General features: G+C 37.8%; 2 protein-coding genes across 5 annotated transcripts in view; one reads left to right on the forward strand and one right to left on the reverse strand.

Annotated features, from left to right (window-relative positions):
* Positions 1-5,590, reverse strand: part of LOC135218587 (uncharacterized) — a 13,627-nt gene extending 8,037 nt beyond the window's left edge. The window contains exons 1-3 of the mRNA XM_064254999.1: positions 5,391-5,590; positions 2,770-3,473; positions 1,968-2,057 (exon numbers count right to left, since the gene is read on the reverse strand). Of these exons, the coding sequence (XP_064111069.1) occupies positions 1,968-2,057; positions 2,770-3,471 (792 nt within the window). The 5' untranslated portion in view covers positions 3,472-3,473; positions 5,391-5,590. The remainder of the gene's footprint in view (positions 1-1,967; positions 2,058-2,769; positions 3,474-5,390) is intronic.
* LOC135218490 (uncharacterized) overlaps positions 1-17,334 on the forward strand; it is a 256,375-nt gene that overhangs the window by 171,481 nt on the left and 67,560 nt on the right. For 3 of the 4 annotated variants that reach the window (XR_010315343.1, XR_010315342.1, XM_064254836.1), the window contains one exon: positions 7,614-7,635. The exons of the other annotated variant lie outside the window; for it this stretch is intronic. Coding sequence is in view for 1 of the 3 variants with exons in the window: in XM_064254836.1 (XP_064110906.1) it covers positions 7,614-7,635 (22 nt within the window). In the remaining 2 variants the exon portion in view is untranslated. The remainder of the gene's footprint in view (positions 1-7,613; positions 7,636-17,334) is intronic. 4 annotated transcript variants of the gene reach the window in all.

A 17,334-nucleotide genomic window follows, 5' to 3' on the forward strand; every position in this document is an offset into this window, starting at 1 on the left:
ATACGTGTCCGTACAGTACAAATGTCTACCTGTTTTTCGATAATTTATGACACTAAACGCACAAAATATTAAAAGACCTAATAAAAAAATGTTATGCCTGTTTTTGTCTTGTGTATACGTGTCCATACTATACAAATGTCTACATGCTTCCGTAATTGTGCATACATGTGCACATGTTTCGACTTTGAGACTGGATTGTCTGATGTCCAAGGTTTCATTTCCATTGTTTGGGGATTTATATTACTGTCTGTCTGTCTGTCTGTCTCTCACCACTAGCAGGGATGACCGAGTGATGTTTAGGAATCCACACGCGTTGAAAAGCAAAGGTTCTTCGCACATCTGATAGATGGACATCTGGAAATAGAGTAACTTGGTTAATTCTTTCATGTGATTGAATTTATTTCTTTCATGTAATTGAATCGTTTCTCATCCTATTTTGACCCTTTTTCTTGGCCTGTGATATATACGTAGCCGTAAAACCGATAGGAATGATTGGATTCACTTCTAATCTTTATATTCCTAGGATTTTTTTTCCAACAAAGACTGTCGCTATTAAGGTTTTATTAACATCAGGGTTGGGAATGATTAACTCAAACTGATCTAATCAAGAAATAAAATTATTGATTTTTTCATTAAATTTTTTTTTTAAAGCAAACAAATTGAAAAATATGGATTATAGTTAACAAAAACTTAAGCATAATTATGCTGCATCTAATATAAAAAATTGCCAGTACATACTTTAGGCCAGAACTGGAAACCTAAAAGATAAATCAATAGTAATTTTGTTATAAAATATATTTTGAGAAAAAAAAAGGGATTGGAAAAACGTCTAACAAATAAAACAAATAAATAAAAAAATCAAATAAATCACTGATTTTTTTACATTTTTTATATATATTTTTAAGAAAATAAAATTTAAAAAATGACCAACCCTAATTAACATTCAGTTCCACTCATGCAGCTTCTGTATAGTGATGTCTTGACATTTCAACAGTTCCATCAATTATTTATCTCTGCCACTTCCGCCGAAAATGAACAGTTACCGAGATATTGAAATCATGGGAGACACTATAGAGAACTGATAACTTTTTCGGGTTAAGGCGTGTCGCCATATTGAACGCTTCTTTAATTATCGGGTTAGGTCGTTAGGTCTTCGTTTTTTTCGGTCAGTTAAAAAGGCACGGGGCCTCCGTTAGGTTTGGTGAAAGGCCGCTTGCGATGTAACCATGCAAACTGAGAGGTTCTCGGCGACAGAAGTCATTACCAGTTCCGTGAAATATGCATAGATGGCAGCACAATAAACTGTTTACATCCGTGCGTATGAAACGTTAGTTGTGAATATTGCCTCATCGGGCGATCATCTCGGTAGCTGCTAATTTGAGACATAAGCGGAATCATCAAAGAAGAGTGATAGAGATTGAAGATATAAAAGGAAATAACGGTACTGAATAGATGTAAATAATGTTTTGCTCATTGTCAAAGTTAACACTGCTTCTGCTGTATTAAGCAATGATGCAGATATTAAAATTATTTCTACAGCATAGACTGACTATCACTATGTTATATACTGTGTACATACATACATTTTATATATAAATATATTATATAATTTAGCGCCTCAGTGGCGTGGTCGGTATGGTGTTGGCGTGGAACCTCGTTGGCAGCGCGAGTTCGATTCTCGGGGATTCCATTGAGGAGTGAGAAATGTGTATTTCTGGTGATAGAAGTTCACTCCCGACAGGATTAGGAAGTCACGTAAAGCAGCTGGTCCCGTTGCTGAATAACCACTGGTTCCATGCAACGTAAAAACACCATACAAACAAATATATCATTTATATATATATATATATAATATAATATATATATATATATATATATATATATATATATATATATGTGTGTGTGTGTGTGTGTGTGTGTATGTATGTATATGTGTGTGCTTATAATAAAAGAAGTAAAAGCGTTACCTTCAAAGGATCCTCATTCCAAGTGTGTGGTGCATCTTCTGGGGAAGTTCTCAACTCCTCTTGGAGAAGAATTCTAATTGGTGCTGACGCCTTTGTGAAATAATCGAATGGAGAGAGAAAAGGTACTTGATAACGATTTTAATACAAGTGTAAGATATTCATTCGAATCATAAATTTCGTACTTAATAAAACCTCGTAAGATTAATCTTTGGAATCATTGATTAAGCTTCTTTACGAAAACTGGCAAGGATTAGACTCAGGGCATCTCAGTTTCAGAGTATTTTCTCTGAAATTTGTTGCCCCATTGGATTTTATTAATCCAGAAATTAAGAACAAAGATACCGTGCATCGCAATATATCTACAAAGATAGAAAGACTAATTATCATGAACTATAGTAGATTCAAATCAACCGTGCATTTGATGTCGAGGCCAGTTTCTTACGACGCTCCTGATTGGCTGTTGATAAGCCAATCACAGGGCTGGAAACTCTGTCTCTCGAGAGAGTTCACATGAGCAGGATCTATGTTCCACCTCTCCTGAAAGACTTATCCCTCAGGAAAGGTGGAACGTGCATCCTGCCTATGTGAACTCTCTCGAGAGACTGAGAGTTTCCAGCCCTGTGATTGGCTTATCAACAGCCAATCAGGAGCGGCGTAAGGGACGGGCCTAGACATCAGATGCACGGGTGATGTGAATCTACTAGCAGTATCCTTTGCATTTGTATAATCGAGATACGTCTGTCTAGAAACTGGCAAGCAGTGATATTCACAAATACATACTAGTATAATCTAGGTACCTCACCTCTGCCTGGATGTCGTCAGCCGTGTATCCAACGACGGTGACCGAGATGAATCCGAGGAAGGCGGCCACCAGAATCCCAGGGATGATGACAGTCAGGTCTTGTACCAAACCAGACACCACCGAGTAGAAGAAGTAGTTTGCGAACATGTAAAACATGAAGATGCAAAACCCGAGTAGCGGGAGAGACAACATTGTGACCAGCCTTCCTTGTAGCTCTCGTAAAGAGGACAGCTGCTGATTGATGGCTCGGATACTCAACTCGTCGTTGCCGTTGTTGCGTAGCGCCTGGGCTAACAGTTCGTTGGTATGTCTGAAAGCGTTGGCCAAGACCGACCCCAAAGCTGCGTAACATAAGGGCGGCAGGATCACGCTCGAGATCAGCCATATGAATGACAGGAAGAAGAGGACTCTCAGGAGAAAAGGGATTTGGCTAGTGTAAGAGACGTACCAAACTGCGTTGCTATACAGCTGGACGCCGCCCAAACAGACGAAGAGCAGAAGCTCTGAAACGGCTGTTTTCATCGTGAAGTCCCGGTGAACAGTAATTCCGCGGAATCCATCGAGGAGTAGGGCGAACTCTCCGCTGCTACGCCAGAAAGCTACGATGTTAAAGATCCCAGGAATCGTCAAGGCAAAGGCGAAGAACTTCTCGCACATCCAGTAAGTCGACGAGAATTTGGCTAAATGATCCAAAGTGATCATGGCTGAAAGAGAAAGAGACATTGCTTGACGGATTTCCATTGACATTTTCGAGTCGGGGAAAATGAGAGGTTTATAGTGTTTCTGCTTCTCTTTTGATGGCTACCTTTGACTTGACCATTACCAATTCATTCCTGTAAAAATAGACCGAAATTTGCTTTACGGTCTAAAATAATTTGCAATATTTAGTTCTCAATTCACACTGTTTAGATAAATGTACAGCAAGCACGGTGAAAGCAAGGTAATATTAGTACTTATTATTATTTTTTTTATTCTTTTTTTCTTTTAGAAAAATAAGATAATTACCAAAAGTGTTCTCTCGACACAAACAAACACATAATTGAATATGCACGAGAAATAAGTTCCTTAAAATAGCACACATTTATTATTATTATTATTATTATTATTATTATTATTATTATTATTATTATTATTATTATTATTATTATTATTATTATTAGCAAACTTACCCATCTACGATGGGTGATAAAATACGGGGTGCAGAAGTGAAAAATTTATATGTACTATTTGTTCAGCAATATTAAAATAAAGGCGATTACACTATAAGTCTCTCTCTCTCTCTCTCTCTCTCTCTCTCTCTCTCGTAATGTAATTCAAGGGACGTTCACTGAACGCAGAAAAATTCTTATTCATTGTTGTTTCCCCTCTTTTAATTATATTCTCTCTCTCTCTCTCTCTCTCTCTCTCTCTCTCTCTCTCTCTCTCTCTCTCTCCCTTAAAGTAAGTGAAGGGACGATCAATGAAAGTAAAGGAGTTCGTATTCATTATTGTTTACCGTCTTTTAATGATTCTCTCTCTCTCTCTCTCTCTCTCTCTCTCTCTCTCTCTCTCTCTCTCTCTCTCTCAATGTAAGTCAAGTAACGAAGACGGTGATAGGATTATCGGATTACTTAGCTCTCAAATCACAAATTATCTCGTCTCTTTCTCTCTCTCATTTTTCGATAGCAAGATAAAATTATAAAATTGTAGTGCATTAATGTCGTTAAATGGCTCTCTCTCTCTCTCTCTCTCTCTCTCTCTCTCTCTCTCTCTCTCTCTCTCTCTTGTCGGTGACTCATTTAACGGATCAGGGATCTTGATTGGTTCGTTTCTTTGTCAATTACTTTGCACGGTGATAGGAATAATAAAGTATCTTTCTTTTCATTATGCTACTGCAAAGACGCAACTTGTATGTCAGTGCGTTATTGCTACTGATAAATGCTCTTATGATCCTGTGTCTTCCAAAAAAAGAGTAGAAAGTAGGAACTTGTCAGTTTCCTTTTTATTATGTCCATTGGCAGGATCGAAATTCCGAGGCAACATTACCGGGCAGTACATCTTCAACGTTATTTTGTGCACTGGCAGTCCCGGTGGATTTAAGTTATTCAAAAAATCTTGCGGATATTGATGATAATTTTCATCTTCTATTGTGTCCGAGCTGAAATATTCGCGACTTTCTCCGGGGAAGTTTTACAGAAATTATGTATGAAAAATCGTACAGTAACTAAGTCTACGGGAATAACCAGCCTCGTTTCACGGCCAGGGAATCCCTTCTCACCCCCACCCCCTACAAAGGGTAGGTTGGATGAAACCCCCATTACAAACCATCTTAGGGGTACCCACCATAACCCTGCCAAGTTTCATGCCCATCTGACCAGCCATTTGGCCGTGATTGAATGACAGACAGACAGACATTACGCCCATTATAGTATGATATATTATATATATTATTATATATATATATATATATATATATATATATTGTATATAGGAAAGTAGGATTATTACCAATAGTGTTCTCTCGAGACAATCACGTAATTGAATATGCACGAGAAATAAGTTCCCGAAAATAACACGCATGAATATGGTATTTACATGGTTTACATTTCAATCTTCAGCTGCCTTCCAGCCACCGCACTTACCCTCGTGTATGCCAATGAAGGCCAGACACACAGTCAGCGTCACCAGCGACGAAAGAAAGGCCTTCACGGCTCGTCTGCACGTCCCTTTTTGACCATCTTTACCCCAGGGTAAAAGCCCCAGGCCAGAGTCAGCCACAGGATGCCGTCGAGGACCTTGAGGTGTTTTTGGGTGGTCGAACCTCCCTGTCCCTTTGTCCCTTGGTGAAGGTCACTCTCACACGAGGGTTTCCCACGTTTTCCAAGCGGGGCTTCCTTGTTTTTGTCGGGTGTGAGCAGAGACTGGACTTGAATAGTGCCTAGGGCGATGCGATCCTTAGATTCTGCGGAAACCGACGGAGAATTTGTCCCCTTCCTCTTGTAGTTCATGATTGTGTAACTGACGTTTGTATCTGCAAAAGAGCACTGATCCATTTAATGCTCAAGGGACTTAGAAGCTGCATGGGTGTTATAAAAAACAAACCAGATGAAAAGCAAGCACAAAATGGCATTCATTCATTCATTTAAAGATCTCAACCTGTTGTGTGTAACAGCGTCTTCACATGTTTCATTCTGTAAGTGTATAAAAAATAGAAATATTACAAGTGAAAATAAAATAATACAAATAAAAAAATATAACAAATGAAAATAAAATAATGCAAATAAATGAAGATAATAATAATACAAATAAAAATAGAATGATAATAATATACATAAAACTGAAATTAATATAAACTTCAGACCATAGCAAGCTAAAGTTCAGAGGTATATTTCAATGATCATCCCTGTGATTGTCATTATAACGTATTCATATTTTGCTTATTTTTTATCAACTGTTTTGAAATACCTTGACCTATTATAAAATGGAGAAATAGTATGTTAAAAACACTCATTTGTGTTAATAATGTTCATTATTTATTATTCAGAAAATTTTGAATAGCATTAACCAATGTAAACAAAACCACTGTTATTGTTGTTCCTTTTTTCACATGAGCAATATTTCAAGCATTTGCTGCTCTCGGTTTCTCTTCGAATAAGCATGATTGATGCGCTATACACTTAGCATGTGCTAATGCATATGTGCGTACCCACGCGCGTATGTTTACTCACCTGTCAGCAAACAAGGTGTTGATCTAGTTAAAAGCTCCCTCGTCAATACCTCTTCCTTGCTTTCGTTCTGCGTTTTTTCATCTGACCTAAATTTCTCCTGAGTCCGTGCTTATAGGCGAGTCTGTTTCTGTCAGATGTGTAGGTTCATTTCCCAGAGACTAATCTAAGGTTCATAGCATACATACACTGATCGCTAAGGAAGTCGAAGAAATCACTTTAGAGTGATTGTACGCATTTGGTTTGTGAACCTCTAGTCTAGATTGTCACTGAAGCAACTGCCACTGTTTTCATTCATGAATTGTACGGATCCATTTGTGGATGAATTTTTTCTCCATGGGAGACAGACCTGAGTGATAACAAAACGAAGCTATACTCTGAAATGCCCCTCATTCAACACGGTACGAAAAGTAGCATTGCTTTTGTATTCAGTATAACTGAAATTGATAAACAACAGTTCTTCGAATGGCAGAAGAAACCGTCCTGGGTCTTCTAAACCACACTACCCGACACGACCGTCAGATATAAACTGACTCTCGGTAATGCTCATGAGTCAGGCTGTTTCGAACCACCATAAACGATCGAAATCATTGTTGTGTTTGTTCATATCAATTATCGAAGGTCAGTGGGAGCACGGGTAGTCAGCAATTACTTCTCATAATACATTGTCTCGCTCTGGTAGTCGCTGGCTGATTGATAATCCTGTACGATTTATGAATAATTGCGCTGACGCTTTGCCAGAACACGGGAAAATGAAACGCGCTCAGGGCCTGCATACCTACGCTAAGGTCCACTCCCTTTAACAGCTAAAACAATTCTGGTGTTGATAATTCGTATCTCATTCAAACAGCCTTACAGATGTATAGTACCTTCACTTATATTTCAGTAGACAAATATTTTATTCCAGTGTTTTGTCACTTTCATTTCCACAAAATATATAATATTAAGTAATACTTAGAAAGTATTGATATCGAAAAGCTATTTAAAGAAAATAGATATATAAAATCAAGAGTAAACAGAGGAAAATGAAACTCGGGATTTATTTCGCTTATTCTTTATTTGAAGTCAATATTGGTGTAATTTATGTGAAGTGACAAGAAAAACTGATCCGCTTATTCATTATTTCTTCTTTTCTTTCAGGTGAAGGGTTGGCGTCATTTTGGTAAGTAGTTGAAAATTAATTCATTTAGTCTGACTTTTTAATACATTTTTTATACATTTCAAGCTTCTGGATTCCGGAATCTCTTGCGATTGTGCTAAGTTGAAGCAAATGGCTGAAGTTTTGATTTATAATTCAGTGAAGATTAGGGAACATTAAAAAAAAACACACACACACACATACACAAACGCGAGTTCTTTGAGAGAGAAACTCAAAAACTTTTCACAAGATTTAGTTTTAGATGTTATTTGAAAACTTTTTCACAAAAATAGCAGAGATTTTTTGTTTGTTTTGAAACTTTTCACAAAATTTAGTTAGAAATTTGTTTATTGAAACTTTCACCAAATTAGCAGAGATGTTATTGAAATTTGTTTTGAAACTTTCACAAAAATTAAGCAAGAGATGTTTTTTGAAACTTTCAAACAAAATTTAGTTAGAAATTTTGTTAAATTTGAAACTTTCACAACAAAATTAGTTAAATGTTATTGAAACACGCAAATTAGCAGAGATGTTTTTGAAACTTTCACAAAATTAGCAGAGATGTTTTTGAAACTTTCACAAAATTAGTTAGATGTTATTGAAACTTTCACAAAATTAGCAGAGATGTTTTTGAAACTTTCACAAAATTAGCAGAGATGTTATTGAAACTTTCACAAAATTAGCAGAGATGTTATTGAAACTTTCACAAAATTAGCAGAGATGTTTTTGAAACTCACAAAATTAGCAGAGATGTTATTGAAACTTTCACAAAATTAGCAGAGATGTTTTTGAAACTCACAAAATTAGCAGAGATGTTATCGAAACTCACAAAATAGCAGAGATGTTATGAAACTTTCAACAAAATTAGCGGAGATGTTATTTGAAACTCCAAATTAGCGAATGTTTGAACCTCACAAAATTAGCAGAGATGTTTATTGAAACTTTCACAAAAATTACGCAGAGATTTTTTTTGTTTTTTGAAACTCACAAAAATTAGGCAGAGATGTTATCGAAACTCACAAAATTAGTAGAGATGTTATTGAAACTTTCACAAAATTAGCAGAAATGTTATTGAAACTTTCACAAAATTAGCAGAGATGTTTATCGAAACTCCAAAACAAATTAGCCAGATTGATTTGTATTGGAAAACTTTCCACAAAATTCTTAGCAGAAATTTTTGTTAATTGAAACACTTTCACAAAATTAGCAGAGATGTTATTGAAACTTTCACAAAATTAACGCGATGTTATTCAGACTTCCACAAAATTAGCAGAAATGTTATTGAAACTTTCACAAAATTAGCAGAGATGTTATTCAGTGAGAAAGAAAACTTTTCGGTGGTGAAAAATTTCGAGCAAGTTCTTTTAAAGTCAGGTCCCAATGCTCATTTCCCTTTTTCCGTTGTCGAAGCGCCCCTTGGGAATTGAGCATTTTTTTTTTTTTTTAGTTTTTTCTTAATCTCATTTCCTTGCTTCGTACCTTGTCTCTCAATGCAATTTTAAATCTAGTAGCGCCACATATTCAAAAGATACCAGTCAGTTCTGATTTTGTGGATGGAATATTTTTTTTTTTTTTGTTTTTTTTTTTTTGAGGGGGTATGGTGGTGGCGGTGATGGGCTGGGTAGGTAGAAATGAAGACCACAGAAGACATGAAAAGTCACATTTCTGAAACTGTCTGACCCAGCAACACGCGCAGGAGGGCTTTCGAATTTCGAGGCGTCCTTTTCAAAGACGCAGTTCCCTTTGAGAGGGTCACGTGCGCGGAGGAAGCCGTGCTTGGTCCGGAGAGGGAAGAACTCGCTGTTCACTTTCTCTTCCTCTTGTTGGTCTCCTCTTGGGCCTTAATTATCACTCTTTCTTTCCGGTTTCCTGTGGCCTACGCGTGTGTTTTCCCGAGCTTTTGCTGTTTCTTTCCTTAGGGATAGGAAGAATGATTTCGGAGATGCTTGCCCGGTTCGTGGGCTCTTGTCTGAGCGGAATGTCGTATTTGTACTGAAGGTGATTAGTCCAAATCCAAGCGGTGTCACGGAGAATTTATTCACTGAAATCAGAAATGAACTATCTACAGTATCGGTGTTAATATAATATTAATAATGCTAAGAAATTCACACTCCCGTGATAAAGTGGTGTGTAATAAAACTTCCACAATTATATAGCAAATTTTATTTATATGCAAAGTATGTATGCTAATATAATTTACTATATAATTGTGGATTTTTTAAATGATAATAATAATAATAATAATAATAATAATATAAATAATAATAATAGGATGGCTGCATCATTCAAGTGTATTTATTTTATATATTAGTCGTTTCATTTGATGATGATAATAATAATAATAATAATAATAATAATAATAATAATAATAATAATAATAATAATAGGATGGCAAGTGCATTTATTTTATATATTAGTCGTTTCAATTTTCCGTATAATTCTTTTCTCTTCTACGGAAGTATTTGGCGATAATTGACCCACGCTCATTCTATGATAGAGAGAAATACACCAACAGTGGCTGTACAGCAGTTTTTCTTCCTTATAATGCATAGAAAGGTAGCGAAATGCGGGGGCAGAAACCCGTAGAGTTCAACACGTTTTCAGCAGATTGATTTAGGAGTTTGAGTTCCGGCATTCATTTCGGTGCTTTCCTTGTCTCCGACTTTTCGACCAGCCAGATGGTCAATCTGTTAGACGGGTAAGCGGAGTGCGGAGGCAAGTGGTAGTTAGATTTAGCCATCCTTGGTGTGGGTGGTGTATATACATACAGTCGGGCAACGATGCAGGAGGGAGCAACGCTGAATTATTATTATTATTATTATTATTATTATTATTATTATTATTATTATTATTATTATTATTACTAGCAATTTACCGATCCTTACTAAAAGCATATTCATCTGCTGCTTCATATAAGTGACTCGCTAGTGTTGTTTAACCATTATGTATGATAAATTCGTAAAGTAACTAAGTCTACGGGCATAACCAGCCCCGTTTCACGGGCAGAACCAGCTCCGTTTCAGGGAATCCCTTCTCACCCTCACCCCCTTCGGAGAGGGGGAGGGGGAAGGTAGGATGACACCCCCACTATAAACCATCTTTTGGGTCCCCACTATAACCCTGCCAAGTTTCATGCCCATCGGACCAGCCGGTTGGCCGTGATTGAATGACAGACGAACGGACAGACATTATGCCCATTATAGTATGGTAAGATAATGTATTTCATCCTCTTGAGACAGACCACTTGAAGAGAAGTCAACAAAAAGTCGAGCTAAAATAAAAAATACTCTAAGTGAATGGCGGAAACTATATTAGTGCATTAATGTGAACATAGTTTTCTCCACCAGTCGGACGCCCTGTCAGGTCAAGGCATCTTGTCAGAATCCAGGGTCATTTCCACGAAAGTCCACATCTGACGAGAGACTGCGGTTGAGCTCCCCGCCACTTCCGCTTTTGGAGAAGGACCTCGGATCCTCGAGAAGTCGGAATTGCGTGAGGATGACCAGGTAGGTCGCGGCAGCGTTCAACACCTGTGAAAAGGAGAGTCCTGTTGGGAAACTATAAACTTGAGGACGATATATCCATCAGTTCGTTCAGCATTCCTACGTATTACTCCTTATTAATCTTGACGGCATTTTGATGGTAGGAGGTGATCCTAAATTATCTTGTAGTCCTCATCACTTGATGTTTGGGGATGGCTGGGATAACTTGGCTTAATATTGACTTAAATTGACATTATATTATTTCTGGAATTTTTTTTTTTGGGGAGGGCGTAGATTTCAGTCGCTCTCTACATAGATCAAACAGTTTTCATTCCTTGAAGTTCTACTGTGCAAAAATAAGGCGTTTCAATTGATTTCGGCACGACTTATTTATTGCCTTACTAGAGAGGTAAATGTTCTTTTATACTCACATTTAGAAAAGTCGATCGCGAGAGTGTAAAGAAACCACACAGCCTTGTGCTCACCGGTTGAGAACACAGTTTGTAAATAGCGAACTGAAAGGTACAAAAGAGTGTGGTTATTGTATACTACTAGTATTTTGATACTCATAAGACGAATTATGAGCATTAGTCAAATATCTGCACGCTCTCCTTCCAGTGAACGTTTACACGCACACACACACACGTACACATACATATGTGCATGTGTTGCGTGTATATATATAGAATGTATATATATAATAATAGTATATATATAGTATGGTTGCGTGTATATATATAGAATGAGAGAGAGAAATAGTATATATATATATATATATATATATATATATATATATTATACATTTATTATCTATATATTATTAACGAAACACATATATAAGTATGTGTAAAATGTATATGTATACACGAATATAAATTTTATACACACACACACACACACATATATATATATATATATATATATATATATAATATATATATCTATATATATATATATATATATATATATCTATATATATATGTGTGTGTGTGTGTGTGTGTATATATGTATGCATATATAACGTGTGGGTGTGTAAAAGAGGTCTCACCCTTACATAGTTAGGTACAACTTACCTTAATAGGTTCATCAGCCCATGCATGTTGAGCTTCATCTGGAATGTTTTTAGGTTTTTCTTGAGTCAGTAACTGAGCACTAGCTGATGCCTGGAAGAGAGAATACATAGGGAATTCTCGTCATTATTCTTGCCCGTATTGTAATTCAGTTATTAACGAATGATTATGTCTTTATAATAAAAAAAAATATCTCCTTTGAAAATATTGGTAACAAACCGTGAATTTATATAGAAAAAACAGCAAATATTTAATGATACAGTAAAAACAGACCAAGGACAAATAAATGTTTTCAAAAGAGCTTAGTCTTGAGTTGAGCGTCAATATGTTATTGAAGACCGGAAATATAGTGAGATGTAACTTACAGTCATTTTGAATAGAGTAAACAATAGAGTCATTATGTGCTTCAGCATTTAGAGCACTGAGTTCCCCTTGTTACCTCTTGCTTGATAGAGTCCGCTGTGTAGCCCATGGAGGCGAACATCAAGACAGTCAACGTATCCAGCGCTATAGAGGCGACTGTGTCCTGAGCTGTCCCCCCCTCCCCTTTGATAAACTGCATGAGCAGGTGAAACAGCGTGACGGTGAGAGTGTACAGCAAAAACGTGGTGAGGCCGAGTAACGGAAGAGCCAAGATGGCCAACATGTCGTCGTGAATCATTCTGAGGGTGATCAGCTGTTTGTAGATCTGGTGCAAAGCCGCGGGGGGCGTCTCTCTCCCCTGTCGGAGGACGTCTCGCAACTTCCCGTTGGTGGCGGCGAAGGCCCTGGCCAAGAGACGTCCCAAAGTGACGTAGAAGATCCCCGAGGACGTTGCGCACAGAAGTACCCAGACGAAAGACACGTCTTCCACGAGGCTTATCCAGAAGTGACTGATGGTCTGGGTATAGTAGGAAATGGTTATCCTGGAACAGGTGATGATGTAGCATAGGACGAAGAGGAGCTCGAGGGTCAGTCTCGTGATGTTCAGGTCGTCTGCGGCAACGTCGCGGGATCTTTCCAGGAGGGACGTGAATTCTCGACGTTTGTTCCAGAAGGTCAAAACAGTCATCCAGGCTGCTAAGGTGGGCAGTAATCCGTACGCCATTTCGGTGGAAAGGTACAAGGCTGAGTTTTCATGCAAGGTTTCCCAGGTGCAATACTCTGGAAAAAATACATGGAATATAGAAGAGCATAGACATGAGGGAATATATCTATAGACTGGTATCATAGTAAGACTTGCCAGGATGAAACTTCGACCAAAGGCTGTAGAGAAGCATCTCTCTACATCATCATGTTTGATGTGGGTCTCTTAAAGCAAAAGAGTCTCTTAGTGAATAACGTCATCAAATATTCCAGGATGACTGAAAAAAGACAGTGGGCGATTTTTCTTTCAAGAGACTGACACAAAAAGAGAACGCCATTTTTTTTTTTAAAACCTCTGGGTTGAAACTCGTGAGAAGCATGAATAATCTCATCCACCTCCAAACCCCACCTCACCTCACCTACTCCACACCCTACCTCCATATATGCTTGTTAGTGAGTCTTATAGCTACGCATAGCCCTGCTTACAAAATGGACAGTTATCTACTCTCCCAATCGTGATCAGGACATAAACACGCTTATTAGTCACACACACACAAATCCTTCATATAACAGACCTCCATTATCACGTTGTGCACATTCGCTCGATGTAGGTGGAATGTAGGAATGTTTGAATGCCGTGGAAGTGCAAGTCATTAAGTCTTCCACTTCTAAAAAATAAGTTAATGGCTCTAACATCCATGAGTGAACCTACAGCCGTCTCCAATTCCTAAGACCTCCGCATTTCATTGCTGAAGGAACTCGCGCAAACTTAAAATGTGACGATCTTTTGCGTAACGACAATCAAATGTTTGACCTTACCGTGGACAGGAAAGAAGGAGAAACACGCAGCAGCAGTTATCAAAGCTGGGACTCGAGTTTTGAGTTTTCGAACCCAAGTTTTCTTTCGAATTCCATCTTGTCCCTCTGGTAGTAAGCCCAGGATAGTGGCTAGACAGAGGAGAAGATCCGCGATCTTTCTTGTTAACGTGTTTGTCGAACCAGGACGTTCTTGATCTCTCTTCTCCTCGGTGACGTCACTTGCATTCTCCTCTTTGCCAGTCATCCTGACGGTGAATATCTTTGTAGGAGGACGTTGCCCTGTTCCGTTGTCACGACTTGACATTTTCATTGGATTCTTCACATCTGCATAGTTAGAAGGAAACGATGCGAATGCATTAGATAATTGCTTAGATTTCATTTACGTATAGAATGACAGAAGAAAATTGCTCAGCTGAAATCATTATCATTGTACCCAAGAACTGCAAATTTGACACGTATGCTATTTTTATTTCAGATTTAAAGCAGGTCGTTCACTAAAGTTCATTACTCTCGTGTCCATCTAATGTTTTTGTCTTCGTTGGATCGCCATCCTTACTAAATGAACATCTCTACCGTCAGGTTTTTGTTGATCAAAAGAGAATCCAAAGTTCTGTCTTATTTTCATCTTAGCCACAGCTCGATTATTTGAAAACCTGCAAGTCTCTCAATATTCTGACACAACCGATGACGTACACGCACCACGAGCTCGAAGTCAGTCCCTTCACTGTCTATACAGAAGTAGCATTGAATATTTACGCAACACACCGACGGTTTCTGTTCGACAAACAAAACTTAATTTGCGATCCGATTATTGACGGGCGTTGCCCAGAACAAAACTCGAGTCAGCAGTTGTGACGGCTGCGTTGTTGTCTGCATAATTCATGAGCGGCAATCATGAACAACAGGTAAATACAAATTCCTCGAGTAGACTTTCTGTTACAGCTATCGATTTATGTACTGAATTTAATGCGGTAAGGTTGTCACATCAATTCTAGGCTCTTTATGGCTCATTTTTCATTTCAATGATGACAAATTTTGTTTTCAAGTTTGGTCGCGTATTCAAGAATGGAGGAGCAAGCTGTAATCTTGAATAACCAATAGGACTTGGATAAAGACTTACCACAGAACTCCGCATTATATTTCTTGATAACGAATCTCGAATGCGATCCAATTTCGTATCAATATTACGTACATTCGCATCGACTTTTTCTTATCCATTTCTTAATGAATTTCGTATTATGTACTCATTCTTTCTTCGGATTTTTGAATTGATTACAAAGGGGTCCGTTGAAGAATCTGTCAGGGGTGATTCCATTATCAGTTCAACGAAATTATGGCTGATTGTCCCTCCCCGGGTCACAAATTGTCGAGATGTATACTACAGTAGATTCACGCCAACCGTGCATCTGATATCTATAGTAGATTCACACCATCCGTGCAGCTGATGTCTAGGCCAGTCAGACCCTTACGACGCCCCTGATTGGCTGTTGAAAAGCCAATCACAGGGCTGGAAACTCTCGTTCCCTCGAGAGAGTTCACATAGGCTGGATGTATGTTCCTCTTCTCCTGAAGGATACTTTTGAAAGACGTATCCCTTAGGAGAGTTTGAATATAGATCCTACCCATGTAAACTCTCTCGAGAGACTGAGAGTTTCCGGCCCTGTGACTGGCTTATCAACAGCCAATCAGGAGCGTCGTAAGTGACTGGCCTAGACATCAGCTTCGGAATATGGCATCCCCCTCCCGCGGGGGTGCATTTGCGTAAGAGTCTGACTTGACTTTACTGTATTTGCATGCGACGTCATTTCAGAATCCTCTTTTAGAACACGAAGTTCCTTTTCGAAAGTGTCATTCGTCATTTAAACACATCGTGGATGGTGTATCAGATATTTTAAATGATAGGCTACTCAGTTTTTATATATATATATATATATATAATATATATATATATATATATATATATAAATATATATATATTGGCGATATATATTTATAATGTATATATATATATATATATATCTATATATTATATCTATATATATATATATATACATATGCTTAATGGCTAGATAGAAAGTACGGCATAGTTAAGTTTCAACTAGGATGCTGATATGAATGGTCATTTAAAGTTGAGTTATGAAGACGGCACAATTTTCATTCACCCAAACGTGCGAACACCCCTAGCTCCTACCCGTCTCTCTCTCTCTCTCTCTGTTTGCCCAGCGGCAGTTTACAAACGACGGTACGCTTAATATACAGCAGGGGCTAAATGGAATTACATGTGGTGGACGCAGCAACCCGTTGCGTATAAATCATGCGTTGATAAACGTCGTAACTCCAAGAGAACGGCCGCGCGATAACCGTAATCTTTGACGGGAAAGATGGGACACCTAGACTCTTGCATTAAGAGTGCAATACTTGAATTGAAGAAAGGTCGCGCTGCTCGTATTGCATTTACAGCGTCCAGATTTCTACGCTTAGTTCTAATGTCTTTCGTGGTCAAAAGCTTGTGCACAGAAATCGTTCAAAGTACTTTTTTCTTTAGCAAACGAAGAGGAAGTAGATCTTAGGGACCATATAGGCTGAAGCGGGGTGAAGGGGGGAGAGAAAGAAGGGGGAGGGGGCACAGGAAGGGCTGGGTTGCTTTTCAGTTGATTTTGATTGCAAGACTAAACAGAACTTGATAACACTATCACCTAGCTCAAGTAGGGTTTCTTGCAGACAGTCTTGTGAAAAAGTTCTCTCAAGAATCGTGGAGTTTCAAGCAGAAATGCTATTTCTGTTAGTTTTATTTCTCAAAATCACAATATATTTTGCAACAAATCTTCTAAACCAGGTATGGATCATGGGAGATGAGATGTCATATGCTACTGAACCCCACATATACGTGATTTTCTCTCAACAAAGGAACAGATACAAATGCCTTTTTTCGTCATATATGCAGACGATACCTTCTCCATTGTAGCCATTTGCATGACCTCTAGTTCTTACAAATATGTTGTTTTTGCATCGTTAATAATTATGCATCTTTCACAACAGTCATTTGAATATATATATATATATATATATATATATATATATATATATATATATATACTGCATTTTATAGCTTGCATTACGTCAAAAATTTTAAGTTTTCTGGCTCGGATAAGAACTTACTCGTTCTGCCATTAAAAACAAAAACTAGCTACTCTTTGAAATAAGAAAATAATAGATAATTTACACCTTCCTTAACTTCAAATATAGTTGGAACTGTGTTATATAGAATTTAACACTGTGACAATTTA

This window comes from Macrobrachium nipponense, chromosome 9 (genome assembly GCF_015104395.2).
Source record: "Macrobrachium nipponense isolate FS-2020 chromosome 9, ASM1510439v2, whole genome shotgun sequence".
NCBI lineage: Eukaryota > Metazoa > Arthropoda > Malacostraca > Decapoda > Palaemonidae > Macrobrachium > Macrobrachium nipponense.